The sequence below is a fragment of the Tachypleus tridentatus genome, chromosome 8 (genome assembly GCF_004210375.1).
Source record: "Tachypleus tridentatus isolate NWPU-2018 chromosome 8, ASM421037v1, whole genome shotgun sequence".
NCBI lineage: Eukaryota > Metazoa > Arthropoda > Merostomata > Xiphosura > Limulidae > Tachypleus > Tachypleus tridentatus.
This window is the reverse complement of record NC_134832.1, coordinates 33,602,355-33,624,583: the sequence shown is the minus strand read 5'-3', so window position 1 is coordinate 33,624,583 and position 22,229 is coordinate 33,602,355. Positions and strand designations below refer to the sequence as shown.

General features: G+C 33.5%; 1 protein-coding gene across 14 annotated transcripts in view; it reads left to right on the top strand.

The window, feature by feature from the left end:
- LOC143222130 (disco-interacting protein 2-like) overlaps nucleotides 1-22,229 on the top strand; it is a 159,711-nt gene that overhangs the window by 130,349 nt on the left and 7,133 nt on the right. For 11 of the 14 annotated variants that reach the window (XM_076448138.1, XM_076448143.1, XM_076448140.1 and 8 more), the window contains 10 exons: nucleotides 1,391-1,584; nucleotides 2,779-2,944; nucleotides 4,896-5,035; nucleotides 5,801-5,962; nucleotides 7,512-7,642; nucleotides 8,894-8,985; nucleotides 11,566-11,642; nucleotides 11,959-12,129; nucleotides 14,288-14,482; nucleotides 15,753-15,927. In XM_076448138.1, coding sequence (XP_076304253.1) covers nucleotides 1,391-1,584; nucleotides 2,779-2,944; nucleotides 4,896-5,035; nucleotides 5,801-5,962; nucleotides 7,512-7,642; nucleotides 8,894-8,985; nucleotides 11,566-11,642; nucleotides 11,959-12,129; nucleotides 14,288-14,482; nucleotides 15,753-15,927 — 1,503 coding nt within the window. The remainder of the gene's footprint in view (nucleotides 1-1,390; nucleotides 1,585-2,778; nucleotides 2,945-4,895; nucleotides 5,036-5,800; nucleotides 5,963-7,511; nucleotides 7,643-8,893; nucleotides 8,986-11,565; nucleotides 11,643-11,958; nucleotides 12,130-14,287; nucleotides 14,483-15,752; nucleotides 15,928-22,229) is intronic. The other 3 variants (XM_076448144.1, XM_076448132.1, XM_076448130.1) reach the window with 1 other exon arrangement.

Below are 22,229 nucleotides of genomic sequence, written 5' to 3'. Positions count from 1 at the left end.
TGCATACATGGTTTTTTTTAACTCTTGTTTGTTTGCACGTATATTGAGATGCAATAATAAAAAGTCTTCAAATGAGCAATGTGAGAAACATCATATTGGTGTTCTAATAGTTAAACTTTACCAGACTTCACACCATTCTATCTTTGATTTTTTGTATGATTTTTTTTTTTTAATATTTTTTCAAATAAATTGGCCTATTATCCTGTAATTATTTTTAGGGAAGGATATTGCTGCTTCTTTTCAAAGCCTTTTGACAACCTGTTACTATATTAGTTTGATACCTAGGGCCTTTTATAAATACTTGCAAAAAAAGTGAACACTTCTCAAACACTAATGACTGGTGATTATAAACCAACAATTGTATTACTATTTCTGGGTTCTTTACAGTTTAAAGTAAAGAAAAAATAGTGAACATTTTAAGTCCCTCATGACCACAAATTTCACTGAAAGTCATCTTTAAATATCAATCATACTTTAAAGGCCTTTTCAGCATGAAAGATTTGATTCAAGTGGTATGTCAGTAATATGTTATTTACAAATTTATATGTATTTGACCAAGTGAAGGAAATAAAAGATACAATGGGATAGTTTGTAATAAAGATAAAGGGGGATGCCTTATAATAAAGACTTGAAAATTCTCTACTCAGCAGAAAACAAATAAAGATTTCAAATACAGGAGGTTTTGTTAATTAAACATTTGAAACTAAACCTTAATGATACCCCTTTGTCTTTTCCGAAATATTTAAACTTCTAGATATTTGTTGACTGTTTGCATATCAGTGATGAAATAGAACTGTGATAATATTCTATAATTGGTGATGTAAGCCTAAAAATGTAAAGAAAATATGTAGATTTGTAGTGATACAATACAATTTCATTTTTTCAGTGAGGAAACCCAGGAGAATATTTTGTGCTATTCTTGAACAAGAGAGTAACACGTGTAAAATTACAAGCAGATACTTTTTTAAATACCATAACCATTGCATTACTAAATATTTCATGTTGGTTAGTAAATAACAATTTGATGCTGACACTCAGAGATACTGTAATGATATAAAAAAGAAAAATGTATAAACGAAGGCTATCATAAAGTAAGTATAAGGTACAGGTGTTTTTTGTACTATTTTCTGAGAGTAAATACAACAAAACAGATAGTTATGTCATAAAAAAATTGTGTTATTCTACTTTTCATAAACTTGTTTGTGCTTTATTTGAAAATCCTATTTACTTCATGTTTATCTACATTCTTTTTTCTTTACCATAAAGGTCCGTCTTTATTTTTGATATATATATTTATGTATATAGGTGTGTCTGACATCAGTGTTAATTGTATCATATAAGAAATTAAAGAAACATCAATTCTGAGAACAGAATTTAATATTTTGTACAGATGTTGGTCCTGCTTCTGTGTTAGTTGGAAGCATGGTACAGGGAGTGAGACTTGCATCGGCACAAGGAAGAGACATAACATTAATTGAAGATGTGGGGGATGCTGCACGCAAGTATCAATTTATCTCTGAAGTCCTGCGATGGAGGGCAGGTATTACACCTGATCACACAATTTTTACGTTATTGAACTCAAAAGTAAGTATTTGAATAATAGTTATTACTTTGTATTAAAATACAATACTTGCTTTATTAAGGTGACTGTTACATTTAAGTTTTATAAATGTTGGGATATTTTTAAAGTTTTCTAACATTTTTATGATCATTGAATGCAAAAATAATGGATATTACAGTATTAGTGCCCTATAAATGTCAGTATTTTCTACAGTTTATAAAAATGCTTGAATTCAAAGTTAAAAACTAGTTTGTTTAAAAGTTGTAATGCTTGTAGTTGAATAAAAAAAATTTGTCTTCAAAATATTAGAGATAGAAAAATGTGTACATTTTTCCTGTGCATCGACTCCATAACTGTACTGATCCCTTCAAATAGTGTTATTTGATAATACCTTATTGTCAAGATCCCAGTAGATATTGGTAAAATGTTGCTAGTTGGTTGTAGTATGTAATATGGTATTGAACCAACTGTGATATTTCCTACTTGTCAAAATATGGTTCAAATTATGAAAAGGATCCTCTAAATTTATTTCAAGATTCTTATATCTTATGTTAAACAAGATGAATGCCCATCATGTGATTGCAAATAATGACTAATATATTTTATGAAAATCATATCAAAATAAAGTTTTATGAATATGTTTTCTAAAAATTAATTGTAATGTAGTAACAGTATATGTATGGAGAATTGACTATTCTATTTCTAGTATTTCATAAGAACAACACTTTTTATGTGTATTTGGTCATCTCCTTTAAGTATTGCTTCAGTTGCATATTGATTTTTATATACTTTTAAGTTATGTTCTTGGTGAATACGTATAGCTTGAAACATGAAAATAATTATTTCTTAAAGACATTCCTCTTTAGTCAGCTGTATGACATTGAAATTTACTAATTGTAACATTTTGTCAATTTGTCTCCTTGACAACTAATCAAACATAATGGAGAATTTCAGCCAATGATCATGATTTTTGTGCATCATTAATACCAAGTTTGAAGCTCACTTATACCCAATTTGATATTTATTACTCATTATCACAACCTCTATCAATCTACCCCCAAATCTAATTAAATGCCCAAGGCATTGAATTGTTTGTTTTTTACAGGCTTGAAGAATTTTAAAAAGACAAACTTGCATCATTAAAAAAAAATTTTCCATTATTTCTACCATCCAATTTTAGCTGTTTGAAATCTTGTATATTATTCTTTTTTTCATAGGGAAGCATAGCAGCATCTCTTACATGTTCACAATTACAGAAGAGATCAGAAAGAGTTGGTTGTATGTTGTTAGAGAAAGGAAAGCTCAACACAGGTGACCATGTGGCTCTTATCTACCCTCCAGGTATCGACCTTATCTGTGCCTTCTATGGCTGCCTTTATGTGGGTAAGGCTTGCGACATTTTTCTTTTATTTATTTTAATACTTAATTTGGATTTTAAAACTGCTTTGTAAACTATTTTGGAAATGAAAGTCCAGTTTTGCCTTTTGTGCATCATGTTGTTTTAAACATTATTAACATGACTTTATACAATTAACAACAGTAAACGGTGGCTTTGAATAAGATTTTTTTAATTAATGTTTTCACTAAGAGTAAAACTCTGTGCTGGGACAATTTTAAAAATATCTTTGTAAATACCCATACTTAGGCTGTTAAATTAACTCTGTATTTATTCTTAAGACAAAAATGCGCTCCAATAACTTGATATGATCAAATTTGTAAAATATTTATATCAATGAAATTTTATATTAAATAAAAGACATTGAAAAATAATTACTTTAAATGTTATTTCAGATATGCATGTAGATCATATATTTTATTATTTGAATGGCATTGGAAATATCCCTAAATTATGGTACTTGCTGTTCACAGGGTTTGACATCACTTCAGTTGGAGTGAGCATTCTGATAGTTTTTGTTAGATTCTGTTGACCAACTGTCTTCCCTCTAGTCTAGTAATTCTCAACCAGTGGGTACTGTAGGCTGGGACAACTATCTGTGACTGCCTTAAATTAATAAATTGATTATTGATTGACCTTTCACTTGTATATCAGTCATTTAATACTGAATAATCTGTAACTTGTATCAAATTTTATACATTAGTGAGACTTAATGTGTAGTCAGTGAATGATGGAATATCATTGTGACATAATTAATGGTAATTCTGACAAACCCATTTCCCTACATTTTATGAGGGTATCTCATTGTCACACAATTAATGGTAATTTTAGAAGGGATTATCATTGTCATATAATTAATGGTACTTCTGACAAATCCTTTTCTCATTATTTATGAAGGAATCTCATTGTCACATAATTTATGGTGACTGTGACAAACCCATTTCCTGACATTTTATGAGGGAATGTCATTGTGACATAATTAATGGTAACTCTGACAAACTTATTTCCCAACAGTCATTGCTGGCAAAAACAATGACTTTTCACATCTTTAGATTGTGATAACTGCTCCAAAGGACAGACAAATATAAGAATGTGAATAACATCTCACTTTCAGTATACACACTTTATTCTCTGATGGATTAAGTAAAAAAGTTTTATTTCACTGAAGGTTTTATTTTGCTTTTACCTAGATTATCTATTATGTTTCTATTCATTGTCTCTTTTGTTAAACCCCCTAACAGCATTGTTAGAAACACTTCCTGTATACTTGTTAATATGTATACGTTAAACACTACAGCTGATCCGTGTTTTTGACATCACTGTTTTTTAAGAAGCTTTTGGGCCCAAAACATTAATTCTCTTTTCAAGGTTACCTTTTTAAGAAGGCTTTAGGCCAGAAACATTAACAACAACACATTTGTTGTGTGTCATATATTTAATTCTCCCAACTTGTAAATATCTTAAATAATTTTGGAATGGTTAGTACAGATAGCCCTTGAGTATCTATGCCAAAATATTTAAAACAACAAAAGAAAAAATAGTTACTGAAAATTTATTTATGTGGAAAATAAATTTATTTATTAATACTTTTCAAACTCAGTATTAGTATAGTTTTCTAAAATAAATTGTACATCACACAGTTTTATCTATAGCTTGTATATATGTCATCCATGCTTGAATTCATAGACTTAAGAAGAAGACATATTCTTAAAACTGAATAACAAAGAATATGAGATTGTTTTTATACTACTGCCCTTGTAAAATTCATGGTTTTTCGTGCATGCAATCCTTTTATTATAAAACAGTCAATAATTAACCAAGCATGTACTCAGTTGATTAGAAGAAGTTTAAGTTTGTGGAATAGTTGAATAAAACTTACAAAGGTGAAATGCAGTTTTGAATTGTTCTGGTTTCAGTTTTTCTTTGTAATTTTTTTAGGTGTTGTTCCAGTTAGTATTAGACCACCTCATCCCCAGAACTTGCAAACAACACTGCCAACAGTTAGAATGATTGTTGACATTAGCAAATCTGTGATAATTTTATCAACGTCTCCTGTCATAAAGCTCCTCAAATCAAAGGTGTGGTAGAAAAATATATGCTTAAACTTCACAAATTATTAATTTATCACTTGGTTAGACAGTTTATTTGATCTATGAGAATATATTTTGATATACAGTGGAACCCCTCTAAAGCAGCCACCTTCGGGACTGAGACAAACTGGCCTGATTAGAGGGGTTCCACTCTACATATTAGGGATTATGTAAACAAAAAAAGGGACTGTGATTGAATGACTGCTTTCAAGGGTTGGCTGCTTAGAGGGGTTCCACTGTACACACACACACACACACACACACACACACACATATCATATATTTTTTGGAGGTGCATTACAGTATTTATAGAACTGTCAAATTCATGATGGCGAGAATTTCACTTGAAGTAAAAATGTATCTCAGGATGGCTGGTATGGATTTTAACACTTTCACTAATAAAGCAGAGAAGAACATTTTGATTTTCTTAGGTCATCTTCAGATACAGGATTGTCAAATGTTGCTATCATTATTCTAATGGTATTAACATTTAATATTTGCACAATGAGACCCAAAATTTGAGCACTGTTGAACAGTTGACTATTTTTCTTCTGGTATTTAATTATTGTTGTATAATACAATATTTCATACCTGTTTTGAGGATGTTTTCATTAAAAAGTACACTACAAAAATTACTATTGTCATTTTTACCCACTGAAACATTTGCCAGAGTGAACTGATAAAATTATATTTTTTTCACAATAAAAGTTGTAAAGCAAAAATCAAGTCTTTTATTTTTTAACTCTATTAAAGGAAGCAGGAAATGTAGTGGATATCAAGTCATGGCCCACAACTCTTGACACTGATGACCTACCCAAGAAGAAAATGGCTAACATTTATAGGACGGCCACTCCAGAAATGATAGCCTACTTAGACTTTAGTGTTAGCACAACTGGAATGTTGGCTGGAATAAAAGTAATACATGTGTATTTACAATTGTATTATAAGATAAGCTTAACCTCATTTTTAGGTACACACAGAAACACATGTGGTGTTGTATAATTACCTATTATTGCTTATTATGTACCATATCAATACAAAGTTTTTAAGAGATGATGAGTGACAACAAACTGTGTAAAACTGTGTGTGTATGTTGTGAAATAATTTATGGTTTAAATGATTATCAGTTTTTGTGATTGAAAAGAAATGTCCTATACAGTCTAACAAGAAAAAATTCTAATATATGGGTGAATGTATATGAAAACAAATTTTTAAAATAATAATCAGGATGTAAATTTCATAGTAACATTATAATTATGGCCTGGCACAGGACCCATCCCCCTAATCTAGCCTGTCACGTTTCTAGACATCCAGATAGCACCTGTTTATACATGAACACTAGATTCTTACTCAAGAGTATCACTAATTCTTGCAGCCAATCCATCTGTAGACTGTTTAGTTAAAGTGTTGATCTTACAGACCTGAAAAAGGATGTTAAGACATGCTAATTGTTTCCCCAGGATTTCTGAAAATGAGGGTTGCATTGTAATGAAGATTGCTGTATAATCGACCAATACAAGTATATCTTGTAAAAAGCTTAAAATTTGCTGTTTTGGAAAGCCTATATGCATACTGTTTTATCCATTTCAACTCTGAAATAAATGCAAGCTCAAAAAATTTATTATGGGTTTCAACACAATTAAGAGAAGAACTTTACTAAGGAATGTCAGAAAGAAATAATCACAAATTTTGATTATTTAACTAGATTTCAGCATTTACTCATACATTAAACAAATTAATGTGTACTCAAATGCCATCAGATTTTTTAGCTTATATTAGTAGAAATAGATACATAAAATGAGTTTCTTTTCAAGGTTATCTTCTGCTAACAGAATTTATTCCTTCTGGGATAGGTTGTTGATTAGGGTACTTTCAATGTATGGGTTGCAGAATTGAAACTCATCATGAACAAGATTGCCTCTTTAACCATGAGGGCATTATATAGTTAGGGTCAGTCTCATTAGTTATTGGTAAAGAGTAGCCTTAGTGGGGGTGTTGATTTGATGATTGGTTGCCTTCCCTGTAATCAGTTGTTTGATATTAGGAATGGAAGCAAATAGCCTCACTAACTTTGCTGTAAGTGAATAGTATTGAATCTTGTACTATGGTAATGTGCTGAAAAACACTGTAATATCAAAAACAGTCTCATGTCTCTCAGCTACCTCTAGAAGGTCATAATGAGGTTAAAGATTGATGTTTGTTCTCGGCTTTTGTTTTTGACTGCATCTAAGTATCATTTGCCTTGGAAATATTAAAGGTAAAATACCTGAGGTTGTATTCTTTGAAGGATTTTCACTAACTTTCGTTTTTAGAAATATGTTTAAGTTTCAGCAACAAAAGATATGACTGATTTGAGCTTTTGTTTTTTGTAACTTAGAGTTGAATGTGAATTCACAAAAAACAATTATTATATATTTAAAAAAAGCTATTCTTGAATGAAATAAATTGCTTTGATTGATTTCAGATGTCACATGCTGCAGCTACATCTCTCTGCAAAAGTATCAAACTAGCATGTGAGTTATACCCCTCACGTCATGTAGCTCTGTGCTTGGACCCTTACTGTGGTCTGGGATTTGTGCTTTGGTGTTTGAATAGGTAAGATATCTGTTTTATTGCCAGATAAAAAACACAAAACATGATTTAAAGTATTTTAATTTTTTGTATTTGGACATGGTTGTAATTGCATTGATTTTACTTGGAAATAATTTGTCACATATTTTTAAAGAAATGTGTTTATCTCTCGTGTACTTTGATGTTACATAAACTTGTTTTGAGCTCATTTTTTAGTAAAAAGTATTCTAGGATATATATGTTATATTTTTTTGATATTTCACTTGTTTTCTCTGTGTTTTACATGGTTTAACTTATGAAAACTAAAGTTTTTTATATAAAATTAAACCCCTATATTCTCTAAACCTTATTAATAAGCTTCATCTTATTGTTGCATATTACTTTTCAGTTGTTTTAATATTGGTAGTTAAATATACTTAAGACAGAATACAATACCCAACAAAATGTTTTTGGAAGAAAATGTTAGTTTGAAATCCCCATTTTTAAATTTTTTATTTTATTTAGGTTCCTCCTAAAATATATTTAAATTGTTAATGGAGATAGAGTGTTTATTTTGTTCATTATAGTAGGTCTCTTTACTGTATTGACTTGGTATATGTACAACGTTGTGTTTTAAACCAGTTTGTAACTTGGTGAAGTATTAATTATTACAAGTAGATCTGTAGGTTTATGAACCACATTTACAGAGCTGTTTTAATGCAGACTTAATTTTTGAACTACTATTTTATGGTATCATTGTCATTATAATTCAAATTTAATTTCTTTAATCAAATTACAAATGGTAAGTAGTAGGCCTACTTACTTATATGCTCTAAGGTAAATTGGTGCCAAATTTGGGGTCCACCTTTAGGGAATCCATGTAAAAATGTTTTTTTGTGAGAAATATCTCAGTTTCCTAAGGGGTTGGATGAAAAGTTTTATCTTTATGCAAACCACAAGATCAAGATTGTTTGACACCATCTAGAAAAAGGTGGACCTAGCAGTTTAGGAGAGGTTTTTTTTGAGAAATCCTTGGGTTTCACAAAAAATGGAGTGAAAAATTTACCTGTATTCAAACTTTGGGATTAAGACTTTGTTTGGTATCATTTAGAAGTTGGAGTGACAAGTAGTTTATGAGGAATTACATGAATCATGCAGACACTGAACGATACTATATATGAACAGTAAATACAGTTTTACATTCTAGTTTCATGAGCAGTGTGGAATACTGTTTAAAAAAAGGTTGTATAATATGGTAAATAATATGGTGTATGTTATTGAATATTATTCTAACAGTGTGTATTCAGGCCACCACTCCCTTCTTATACCTCCTTCAGAAATAGAAGTCAATCCAGCTCTCTGGTTATCAACACTTAGTCAGCATAAAGGTAAAAAGTGTGTAATATGTTGCATTACTTTTACCTGTATTCAGACTTAATTTGCTCGTGTCCAACCCTCTTATTATAATTTTAGTCAGTTTATCTTCACATCTGCTGAGTTCAGTTTTTGTTGTTTATTTTTATTATTATTATAAATATATCTATCATACTGGTATCCACTGACTTTCTTTATTTTATGCTGATGGTTGGTTTAAAATGTTCATGTCATGACATTTTTACAGAGTACCACTCAGAAGGTAATTAAACAACTTTATTAAAAATATATGTTGATACAAGTGGCATTAAAACATAGATTATAATTGAAATTTTAATGAGTTTTAGTTTCTAAAGGAAATATTTAAAAATGTCTGTCTTCATTCATCTGCATCATGTGACATCTCTGTTCTTTGAACTCTGCCCTTTAGATTTTCAATGATACAACTTCTATAATGTCTAACTTATTAGAAACACACTACATGTACTGACAAGGAATCTACTTTTTTGATATATTTGTTAAACCTGCCAGAGAGGCTCCTTCCTATTTTTCTTATGCCTTTCAAGCAAATTATTCACTTACATCTACTCTTTTCTAATGAAAATTTTAGAACCAATAGAAAGAGCATATTGTAATGTGCAGAACTTTTAAACTTGTTAGTTCAATTTTGTGGCCAAAGAGTACAAAAACAAGTTTCACCTGTGTTGTATAAAGTCATATTTCAGAACAGTAATGGAATTTATTTAGCTTATTTGTGGCTTAGTCAGGAAAGAAGGGTAGTTTTATAATATTGTATTTTAGTGCCTGATATATTTTTTGTATTCTGAAATTATATCTGAAAGTTATATGAATCATTTTTTAACATACAATAAAGTGAGAAAAAAGTAAGACTACTAAAACCTGACATCTAAGTGTAAATGACCTTAACACTAAATTTATTAAGAGCTAAACAGTTTGTTTTTTATTTATATTTCTCTTCATTGTTGTATAGGCTGTAACTAAAATATAAAAATTAGAAACGTTTTATGTTAGATAAAAGTCAAATAAGATTTATGTTGACAAAGAAGTTAGAAAAGTTTATCACAGTTAGAGGATGACTATAACCTGTCAAGTTTTTACCCTTAAATGTACCAGAAAAAATCATATTCACCTCTCGGTCATATAATCAATAATGAAGTTGTAAAACTAATAGAAAAACTGTGAAAAACTCAGAAGCTGAAAAGCTGCTAAGATAGATAATTGAAATGTTCTGTTACAATCTGCAGTCATTATTTAAAAGAAAAAAGAGAGTATTATTGATTTTGTTTCATGGCCATGATCCATAAAACATTTTTGCAGTAGCTTTCATGGACTTTGCTTGAATTTCCTGTATTTTATTATTTTCATGCATGCATTTTAAGCTACTCATCTTTACAGGCATTACGTGTTAGACTGATAAACCCTGGTCTATTTGAAAAAAACATTATGTGGTTAGACAAACAAACTCACTTAGATGTAGCTTTATTTAATAAAACTACAGGTGATGTAAACAATAAAGCACAGTAGTGGTAATTATCACAGAATATAAAATAATAGCAGGTATTCAGTGTATGACATGGTTTAGTAAACTGAAACAGAGAAACACAAAAACAAAAACTAAAACTTGTAGTAGAGAAAAATTGGCTGAAAGGTATTTATAACAACTTTTGAAATGGACCATTTCAAAGCAAATTAAGTGTAAAGTTGTAATGAAAGCAAACTTTGCTGAGTATACAGAAATGTCTGAATGTGTGTTTGCAGAGTTATAAGTGTATGGTTTGAATGAAATGTGTATGCATATTTTAGACCAAACTATGGTGAGAAAGCTCAAAGAAATTCTATTTATTGTAGTTTTTTTCTTTTGGGAAATTACATGTGTGTTAAGTGTTTGTGTGAAAAACGTTGCAAATAAAAAAAAGTTCAAATTGAAGCCAGTCATCATTTGATAATGAAGACATTGTGCTATCATGTAATATACTCATTAGATTCAAGAGCAGGTAGGGTGATTCTAAATTTAAAAGCCAAAATACATTTTGAGTTTCTTGGACAAAGACCTTTCTAATGATAAGAGATTTGTAGTATTTGATCAAGAAATTTGTGAGAAAATTTTTGAAAAGATAAGTGTATCACTTATGTAGATTTTTCAACTTTTCATTGAAACACATGTTGATGATTTGTCTATATAATTAGTGTTAAAAAAGGAAACAAGAGATTAAAAGTAAAGATTTATCATGGAAAAAATAGAATGTGAGAGGATGGTGCTGTTGAGCTTTTGTCTCAAAGTGTCATCAAATAAATTACTTATACTTTAACAGTTTAATTACTTAATATTTTATTATTTGTGTAAATATTTTGTGAATAGTTGTTGTTTATTGATAGGTTCTGTAGCCAAAGAGATTCTGTAAAGTAAGAATCATTAGTCTAGTATAATTTTTGAGACCTGATAATATTTTTAAATAAAAGACAACTAAGATACCAAATAGTTTAGCTTCTAATACGCAAATTAATTAATATTAAAGAAACTGGTTTATGAACTCTGTTACACACAATCACTTTTTTTTTGCATATTTATGTAGTTCGAGATACCTTCTGTTCTTATGGAGTGATGGAGCTCTGCACTAAGGGTCTTGGATCTTCTATTAACCAACTTAAAGTAAGATTGAACATTACAAGCTTGTTTTGATAGTTCTGGTTGTTATCCTTTGTATCCTCTTTGTTTCTTAAAATAAGAAAATGGAGTTGTTTATTTCAGTAGCATAGACTGATTAACTTTATACAGTATAAAAATATGCTTTTTAACTAATGGTATGAAATGATTAATAAAGTCTTTTAGTTAAAAAAAAATTGTGTGTTAAATTTGGTAAGAACCTCAACTTTATGTGCAGAAGAAAATAATTTGCAGATATTCTCATTGTAAAGTTGAACATTCTAAAAGTATTGTTTAGTAGCTAACACTACTTATTTACCAGCAGCGAGGTATGAATTTGAATTGTGTTCGAACATGTGTGGTTGTGGCAGAAGAACGACCTCGAGTCACTCTCACCAGTTCCTTTTCCAAACTCTTCTCAAATGTAGGACTCTCTCCACGTGCTGTCAGCACTTCTTTTGGTTGTCGAGTTAATATAGCTATTTGTCTTCAGGTTTGATAGATTTCAATTTATCAAGGATTTTAATTTTAGTGTTCTAATTGAGATACTTGTAGTTTGTTAATAAGTTTTATATTACAAACAATTATGTATAATATTGTTATTTATATAGTAAAACGTTTAGTGTACTAGATGTTTTTTTATATGTATTATTTTACTCTGAAGATGTATAGCATTGATTACAATAGTATAGGTAAATACACTGTTATTTTCACTTCAGAAGTCACGTTAGTTTACCTTTTAAAACCAGATGGCTGGTGTAATGCCACATGTGATCTTGCATAAGTAAAATTTAATATTTTATAAATGCCATCATTTCTAAAACACAGATACTTCAAACACATGACATAATAACTGTGGAATATTTTAGAATATAAATTTGATTTTCTTTTTTTGATTTGTGATTTATAATACCATAAAACCATCACTTAACATAACTACTTTCCAGGACATAACCCATGACCAGAAAACCAGTTTTCAATCATATATTGCAATAGGCCTAATGATATTCTTCACTAGGCCACTGTGTTAAACAGTCTGATAAAAATCATGTGAAGTATTAATAAATAGGTAGTATGTAACTGACTCTATTTTATATATAAATATTAACTATGTCCATGTTTTACAAGCTTATGTACATATGTTCAGAACAGACCTCTCTATATTTTCCTCTTTCCTAACAGTCACATACAATACTTTTATCTACAATTATCTAGTTATTATAAAATATAATTTTGTTAAATAAATAAACTTGAAGGAAGACTATTTTCTATGACATTCAAGTAATACAAAACCTAATAATTATTAACTTTAAAAGGTATCTCAGAATGGCTGGTATGGGTATTAACACTTTTATTGATAAGCAGAGAACAACGTTTTGACCTTCATAGGTCATCTTTAGGTTAACAAAGAGAGAGTTTGCAAAATGTGAGAAACATAGAAAATCATAAACCATCTATACTCTGCTGCTTGGATCTTGCAAGAAGGTATCTTTGTACCAAATCCCATGTAAAACGTTTAAAAACCTAAAATTATGCTTTTTGGTGGTATCTTGACTCCCTATAATTACTAAAAATTGACAATTCCAACGTTGTTGGTTGTCAGTGTGTGTAGCTTTGTACCAAAATATGTGTAAATTGGTCAAAACATGGATGAGTGATTGATCACCCCTCCCTCCCAAAGCTATGCTTTTTTTGTGAGGTTTGATCCTCTCTTACGAAAACTGAAAATAGGCAAAGCTAACTTTTTGTATATCAGCATGTTGGAACATGAAAATTTATATTTGTACCAATTTTCATCTTGATTGTTGTAAACATGACTCGGAAAAGCTTAAGACACATTCTTGAGTTATTTGATCTTTTATTTTTAACACGTTTAAAAGGCCTAAATTTATTTTAAAAAAATAAGATGAAAAATATTTCTGGGTGTATTGAACCAAGGTATAACCCTATCAAGATAAGAAAGAAAGAAGAAAAATATATATAGGTCTGTTGGACCAAGGTGTAATCCCATGAAGATAAAAAAAAAAATCTTGGTGTATTGGACCAAAGTATAACTTTAGCAAGTTAAAAAAAAAAAAAATATCTGGTTAGAGTAGACTAGAGTATAACCCTACTAAGTTTCATGTGAATCTGCTGAGAAAAAACAAAAGATTTGTGGTCAGTTGAGAATAAAGAATAGAAAAACATTTTGTCACTCAGTGGAGAGATAATGTTTTTCACCAGCTCAATTATAACTACATCAGGGGAACAAAAATTAAAATTACATCTCAGATGAAAAATTTAATATTTTAATATTTTGGTTATAATTTTATTTTGGGGGTAATATGAGGGGATAGAACCCACAAAGTTTTCAATACCTGATGTCACCATTTTTATATTGTAATAATCCAAAACACTGGTTAATATAACAAAAAAAGTTTTAATATAGCAAAGAATGTGAGTTAGAAAGGAAATAAGTAATGACTTTGTATTAATGGATAGCTGTAACTTGTTGTTCATTTTATTAAATAGGAACTACTGAATGAGATGTGAATTTAACATGTTTGAAGTTACTGGTGTGTCATTGTATTGAATTCTTGTTGGATAAAAATGTTGTTTAGATGTACGTTTATATTGTTGCTGTTACATATGGGAGTTTATTTCTGTCTCAGGGAGCCTCTAGTCCAGACCCTACAACAGTGTACGTAGACGTACGTGCTTTGAGAAATGACAGGGTAACTGTAGTTGAAAGAGGAGCACCTCATAGTTTGTGTCTTGTAGAATCTGGAAAGTTGTTACCTGGAGTAAAGGTTGTTATTGCTGACCCTGAGACCAAAGGTCATTGTGCTGACTCGCACCTGGGTGAGGTAAAGTTGGATTAATTAAGTCAAATAATTTGTGGTGTGGAGTAAAGCTCATAAACTGGTTTTGTAAGTTTAATATATATATGTATTGGTTTCCAGTGTACTTGAGCAGCAGTTGTTTGGTTTTGTATAATAACTATCACATCACTTAATTCTTCATGTTAAAATTGTATGATAAAATAGTAAAACCTTGCTATCAGTATTAAAAACTTAGAAGATGTGTTTGTAGAGTTTCTTACATATTTGGCTTCAATAAAAATTGTGCCTTCTCTTAATATCAAGCTCCAACATAGGAAATCAGTTTATAAATTTGCTTTAGAACCAGTCAGTCCAGTGAATTATGCTGCTTATAACCCATAGAACTTTGACAGGAATAACCTGTCAGTGTTCTTGTAGATTTATTTTTGTGTAGGATTTTACTTTTCACCATCCAGCCATCATATTGATGGGTATTCAGACCTAATGTAATTTTTTATTTTAGAGATACTTGTATCAACTATGTGTTGTTGTTTTTTCTTGTTTACAAAGGCTTATTTTATTTCCAACATTGTAAAAATATTTTCTAATTTACTGTACCCATACAACAGCATTACGTCTGTGTTAAGCCAAGGTTTGTTTTTCACAGGTGTTTACCTAAAAATTGTTTATCAGAAATAATGATAAATCAAACAAAAATTCATAAAGCTGTACTTGTCATACTTTGTTTTTATTAAGCAGCAGTTTCCAATAATATTAGTTATAGCTACATTTCTCTTTCTGTTCTTTTACTTGTTCATTACCTCTCTCTAGCATTGTTTACCTTAGTTTTATCCAAACTTATGAATTATGTGAAGATGTTTATTTGAAATTCAAGTGCATTCCCAAGGCTGATGTTGTATTTTAAAGTGTGTTTTGGAAAAAAGTATTCCCTTTTCATATTACAAAAAAATAGAAATCTGTTATTTTTTAAGATATGTATTTAATTATTAGTGTTTGCTTTAACTTACTTTACTGTTCTGTATTAAATGTCCCTTGGTGGAACAGCTATAAGTCTATTCATTTACAATGCTAAAATCTGAGGTTTTATTCCCTGTGGACACTGCAAATAGATCAATATAGCCTTTCTCTAAAAACAAACAAAAAGCAAATATTAAACTTGTAGAATAACCAATCTCTTTACCTGTAGGTTTATAAAATGTGATTTAAAATAGTGTATTACTCTATATTCTAGAAGAGGAAGGTGTCTCAGCTACTTGTTTTTTTTCTTGATAAAATTATTGATATTTTATTTCAGATTTGGGTACAGTCACCTCACAGTTGTACTGGCTACTTCACTATATATGGGGATGAGTCACTCCACAGTGACCATTTTAATGCACGTTTGATTACAGGTGACACTGCACAAACATACGCACGCACAGGCTATTTGGGTTTCTTACGAAGAACAGAGTCAGTACAAGCAGAGGGTGGTTAGTATTTGGAATAGTTTCTGCAAGTATTCAGATCTTGAATGTTTTAATTTGTTTTTGTGTGTCTTAAAGATTTCTTTTTTACATAATAAAATCTGTTAAGCTTTAACTAAATCTTGTAAAACTATAAAGAAATATTGAATAAAGTGTAGATCATTTATTGTTATTGTGATTGATCTCTTTTGTTAGTTAAATACAACATTACCAGACTTTATACAGTCATGAAGCAAGGTATTCTTGGATGTATTGATTTCCCATAAAAATCATCAGATAGGCTACTTTCAATCATTCCTATCCCCCTTGGTGTGGATTCCTGTACGTGGTGAGGGGACCTCCCAGGGAAGGTTCTGTTCTGTCTGGTTACCTTCTCTGGGATCTAAACATCCACCCATGTGTTTGCCATGTGTGGCGACCCGTGAAGGGGAGGAGAGGATCCGAGTGGTTGAGGGGTCCAACCCTAACACACCACTTTGGCCTTGAATTCCTGTAAACGGGCAGCCTTTGGGTGGCCCCCCTTGGTTCATTCGGCTGGTCCACTTGGGCTAGAGTCAACCAAGTACCAGTGTTGGAAGTTTTCAATGGGTGTTGTGGACATTGTGCCTGATGCTGGTGTTTGGGTATAGTGCTCACAAAACCCTGGCATTGCTGCATTGTCCTTGCATGACATTGTAGTGCATCCCATCGTAGGGCTCCATGGTTGGTGGGGTCAGTGGGTACCGAAATTTTCCTTTTTCCTATGGATCCTCCTTCAAAAAATTTAAATAAAATAGTGAAAAAACAGTCAATAGGTAAATGCCCATGTCTTGAAGACTCTGAGCAGCAATCTTCAACATCTGTAACACACGTACCTCATTTTCTTATATTACATTTTCTTTCAGAAAAACCTTTAGGGCAAATGTTCCCCTGTTTTATTCAGAAGGGACTATAGGGTCTTGCTGGCTCTCCAAAGTCAGTAAAGAAGCTTCAATCTCGAGATATATTAGTTGAAACATCCACAACCCAACACAGTGAACTCTTCTTGAATTCAATGGCAATTGGGGATATACCTATTGAGGTTACCCCTCATGCTACCTTGAATTCATCACGAGGAGTTATTGTTGAGAGTGATTTGAAGAATGTCCCCGAGTCAGAGATTCTACCTGGTCTCTCCACTCAAGGAGCTTCTGCAGTGAGCTGCATCTCCACTCGCAAAGATGGAGTTACACTGCCAACAAATATCCTCGTTTTGACATTTACATCATCATGTGCACCTGCCACCATCAAGGCAGGGTATCTAATTTGCAGGGTACAGCCATACATTCCAAACCCTCTCCGATGTTTCCAATGTCACAGGTTCGGCCACTCAAAGACATCATGTCGTGGTTCCCTGACATGTGCTCGTTGTGGTGGCAAGGACCACAATGCCTATGAATGTGACATGGACCCACATTGCATCAACTGCAATGGTTCTCACCCTTCCTACTTTCGTTCTTGCCCAAAATGGTTGGAGGAAAAAGAGGTGCAGCGTTTGAAAACGACTCATAACATTATTTATCCTCAGGCTCGGACATATGCTGCTGCACTTTGTTCCACAGTTACAGTGGGAGTGCAGACAGATCTCTCTGTGCCTCCAAGAGAATCATTTTCAAAACAAATGAAAAGCCTTTTGACCTCCATGGTTAAAAATGTTGATGAATTGACTTCTACACCCATACATTCCAACAAACCTCAAGATCCACATCCTTCAGTTTCAAATACAGGCATTTCTTCTGATACATCTTTTTCTCCCACCCCAAAAGGCAAAACAATCATTTGTTTGCATCCTCAGTCACTGGAATCCCCTTCCAATAACAAAGACCTGGCCAGTCGACCCAGGGCAGGATACATGGAGGTTGATAGACCTCCTCCAACTAAGGACAGTAAGGAGAAAAGATACAGTCGTAAACAGAAGGGTTCTCCAGCCACTTCGCCTACCCATCGTTAAAAATGGCCACCTTGATACAATGGAACTGTCGAGGTTTACGTTCTAATCTGGATGATATCAAAACACTCATTGCTTCCTACCATCCTGTATGTCTTTCCTTACAAGAAACATTTCTAAAACCTGCTGATACAGTCACCATTCAGCAGTTTTCTTTGTATAGAAATTACAGGCTGTGTGATGGACGAGTACATGGAGGGGTGGCACTATTGGTTGATCAGCATGTGCCCACCCTGTCTTTGTCACTCAACACACCCTTGGAGGCCGTAGCCATCCGTGTTTCCTTGGGTCATACCATCACTGTTTGTTCTCTCTACCTGTCTCCTGGAGAGACATATGATCAATCACACCTTGATGCTCTCATTGAACAGTTGCCGTCTCCCTTTCTACTCCTGGGAGACTTTAATGGACATCATCCCCTCTGGGGAAGTGCTGTTATTGATGGGAGGGGTCGCTCTGTAGAGCATATGCTCTCTGATCACAATCTTTCTCTTTTCAATTCTGGTTCTTTCACTTATTTTCATGCACCTAGTCAGTCCTTTACCGCTATTGATCTCTCAGTTTGCTCCCCTTCATTATTCTCCCATATTTCATGGAGGGTTGACAATAATCCACTAGGCAGTTGTCATTTTCCTATACTTTTGAGAGAGAGTGGTTGTGGTCGATGCCACCCTACCCGGTGCCCCGGTGGAAGCTGGATCAGGCAGACTGGTCCACTTTCACTGCTCTCGCAGAACTTGATCCTGCCATCGTGAATCAGCCATCAATAGACGACTGTGTGGCAACGGTAACTGGCTGTATTATACAAGCAGCTGCTCAGTGTATTCCTAAAACCTCAACACGTTTTCCACGATATCCTCGTCCTTGGTGGGATCCTGCTTGCCACTTAGCACGGAAAGCTCAAACACGAGCCTGGGATACTTTTCGTAGATATCCCACACTTTCGAACCACGTTGCTTTCAAATTGGCCCGTGCACATGCTAGGTGGATAAGACGTCAAAGCCAGAAGGAATCTTGGATTAAGTTCACAACTAGCATATCTTATACCACCAGTTCCAAGGTCATATGGGACAGGATTCGAAAGGTCAGTGGGCACTACAATTCTGTCCCCCTCTCCATCTTACTCTCTGATGGTCAAGAGGTAGCTGATGTCCGGAGCATCGCTGATACTCTAGATGAAAGCTTTTGCCGGGTATCTAGCACTTCTGCTTGTTCCTCCACCTTCTTGGCCATCAAGACTTGGGCAGAGCGTTCACCTCTTTCCTTTCAAACTGACTGTCTCTTTGACTATAATTGTCCCTTTACGAGCTTTTACGAGCTGTCTCTGCAAGACCTTAGAAAGAATGGTTTATGCTTGTCTTGTTTAGTTCCTTGAATCAAACAACCTCCTGTCGCCCACCCAGTGTGGTTTCTGATGACAGCATTCCACCACAGACCACCTAATTTGACTTGAAACATCAATCAGAGAAGCCTTTCTCAAACGCCAACATCTTATATCAATATTCTTTGACATTGAGAAGGCTTATGACACAACATGGAGGTATGGCATATTGTGAGACCTCCATACATATGGGTTACGTGGCCATTTACCCATGTTTATTAAAAATTTTTTAATGGACAGGAGATTCTAAGTTCTTGTGGGTTTGACACTTTCCCGTTCTTTTGTACAGGAACTTGGAGTCCCTCAGGGCTGTGTTTTAAGTGTCACACTATTCAGTATAAAGATAAATGCCATCACTGAACAACTCCCTCTCACTGTTGCGACGAGATGTGAAAGTCGTTGAACATGAGATATATTGAGCGGCAACTACAAACTGCCCTTAATCACAACATGGAGTGGACTATGGCGCGGCTTTAATTTTTCTCTCCATACATATGGGTTATGTGGCCATTTACCCATGTTTATTAAAAAATTTTGAATGGATATCGGTGAGTTCTAAGTTCGTGTGGTTTGAGACCAAGTTTTGGGTACAGGAACTTGGACCGTCAGGGCTGACCTTTAAGTACCACACTTAAAGCAGCTAAAGATCAAATGCACATCACTGAACATCCTTCCTCTCACTCTACTGCCAGTAGGGGAGATGTCGATATTGTATGTTAAGAACATATCGAGATATATTGAGCGGCAAAACAAACTGCCCTCAATGGTCTATGGAAGTGCCATGACGAACGCCTTTAAGATGCTGGACCCCATTCATCACCAAGGACTTAGACTCTGCACTGGGGCTTCCTGCCCCTCTCCTGTTCAAAGCTTATATCGGTGAATCTGATGAACCTGGTCTCTGCACCTTCAAGTTCTTGCAACTATCTTTACTATATTCTTTGAAGCTTTATACCACACTTAAAGCATCCCACCTGGGGATGTGTTTTCACTGAACATCAGTGAGCCATACTCTTTCAGAACAGGGATCTGCGATGTTGTATGGCCTAAAGATCCAGGCTCAATTGGATGAATTGGGTTTGTTCTTGGATAACATTGCAGAATCCACAGGTCAGCCCATCCCACCATAGCTTTTATTACAGCCCCCAAATGTGACCTTTCTTTAAGTCATCTGAAAAAGGCAGATACTCCAGATTGGAAGTACCGTCTTTTATTTAATGAACATCTTTCAAACAATCGTTACGTTCCAATTTATACAGATGGTTCCAAATCAGGTAATTCAGTGGGCTCTGCCATGGTTTGTTGCAGTTTGGTGGTTGCGTGCAGAATCCCCTCTACAGCTTCTGTGTTCATTGCTGAACTGTATGCCATATCTCTTGCCCTGGATCATATTGAAGCTGAGCAGTACTCCAACTGCACTATTTATACTGACTCGCTTAGTTCTCTACTGGCCCTGGAATTGCTACACGTTGGCTCACACCCTGTTCTTGCTGATATTCAAAACCGACTGGCCCATTTCTCATTAACTGCTACTTCTATCCAGTTTTTCTGCATACCAGGCCATGTTGGTATTCGTGGGAACGAGCTTGCAGACACGGCAGCTAAATCTATCTGCTCAAGCACTATCACCACTGTGCCTATTCCGTACATAAACTATGGTCCTGTATTCAAGCCTTGGCTCCATGCCAGCTGGCAGTCAACTTGGAGTGAGCAACACGACAACAAGCTTTTTCAAATAAAACCCTATATTTGGCTTTGGCCATCTAGCTTCTGTAAGGTTCCGGAAGGAGGAAGTTGTTCTAACTAGACTATGCATTGGTCACAGTTTTGTAACTCATCATTTTCTTTTATCTGGAACTGTTGCACCAGTGTGCAGTTTGTGTAACACTCAAATCACTGTAAGCCACATTTTACTTTCTTGCCATCGTTACGACTCTCAACGACGGCACTATTTTAAACATGTTTTTTCCCAGGGTTTATCTGTAACATTGGACAGTGTTATTGGTGATGGTGACACTGTCCACCTTGATAAAGTTTTTAGTTTTTTAATGGCCATTAATCTTTTTAACCTCAATTAAGTGTTGGATATTTTTTCATTTCCCCTTTTTAATTATGTTTCCCTTTTCAAAGTTTTAATCTCTCTAGTTCAATTTGAAATTGGAAAATGGCCAGAACATTAAATAACTCGACACCAGGACTGGAAAGGTCAACTTCAGGTGACTAACACTGATTTTTGAACTATCCGTTTGAACTACCCGTTAGTCGTCCTGGCGAGTTGTTATGCCAATTTTGCTGCATGTTTTTTAAACTTTTATTACTTTACTCTTTGGTACTTGCAATAATGACACATAACCCGGGAACCAGGACTGGAAAGACCAACTTCAGGTGACTGACGGTGGTTCTGGTACTTACCTGTGAGTCTTCCTGGCAGGTTATGATCATTTCCATTTTGCTAGATAAAGTACTTTAAAACTTCTTTTACTCTGCTTTCTCTCTCACATTGTAGACTAGGTTTCAACATTGGTTTTATACTTTTTCTGTTTTTCAATGATGTTTTGTTTTACCTTCATTTCTTTTTATGTATTTTACTACATTTAATTTATTTTTACCTTTTTACTGGATATTTGGCAAAGATAGCCTAGCTGCTTTGTGTCATAAAACACTAAATCAATCAATCATTCCTGTCACAAAGTCAAGATATCACTAGACCCATCAGAGGAAATTGCTCTCTACTTTCATATAATGTATTCAACTTTATAGAAATCTTTTGCATATGAAGGTGTTTGCACCCCGCTAATACAGCTGTAAGTCTACGGATTGACAATGCCAAAATCAGGGGTTCGATTTTTCTTGGTGGGCTCAGCAGATAGCCCAGTGTGGTTTTGCTATAAGAAACACACATGGTGTTTGTGTGATGTTGTAGGGAAATGACTCAGGACAATAGATAACTTGGGTGAAAGG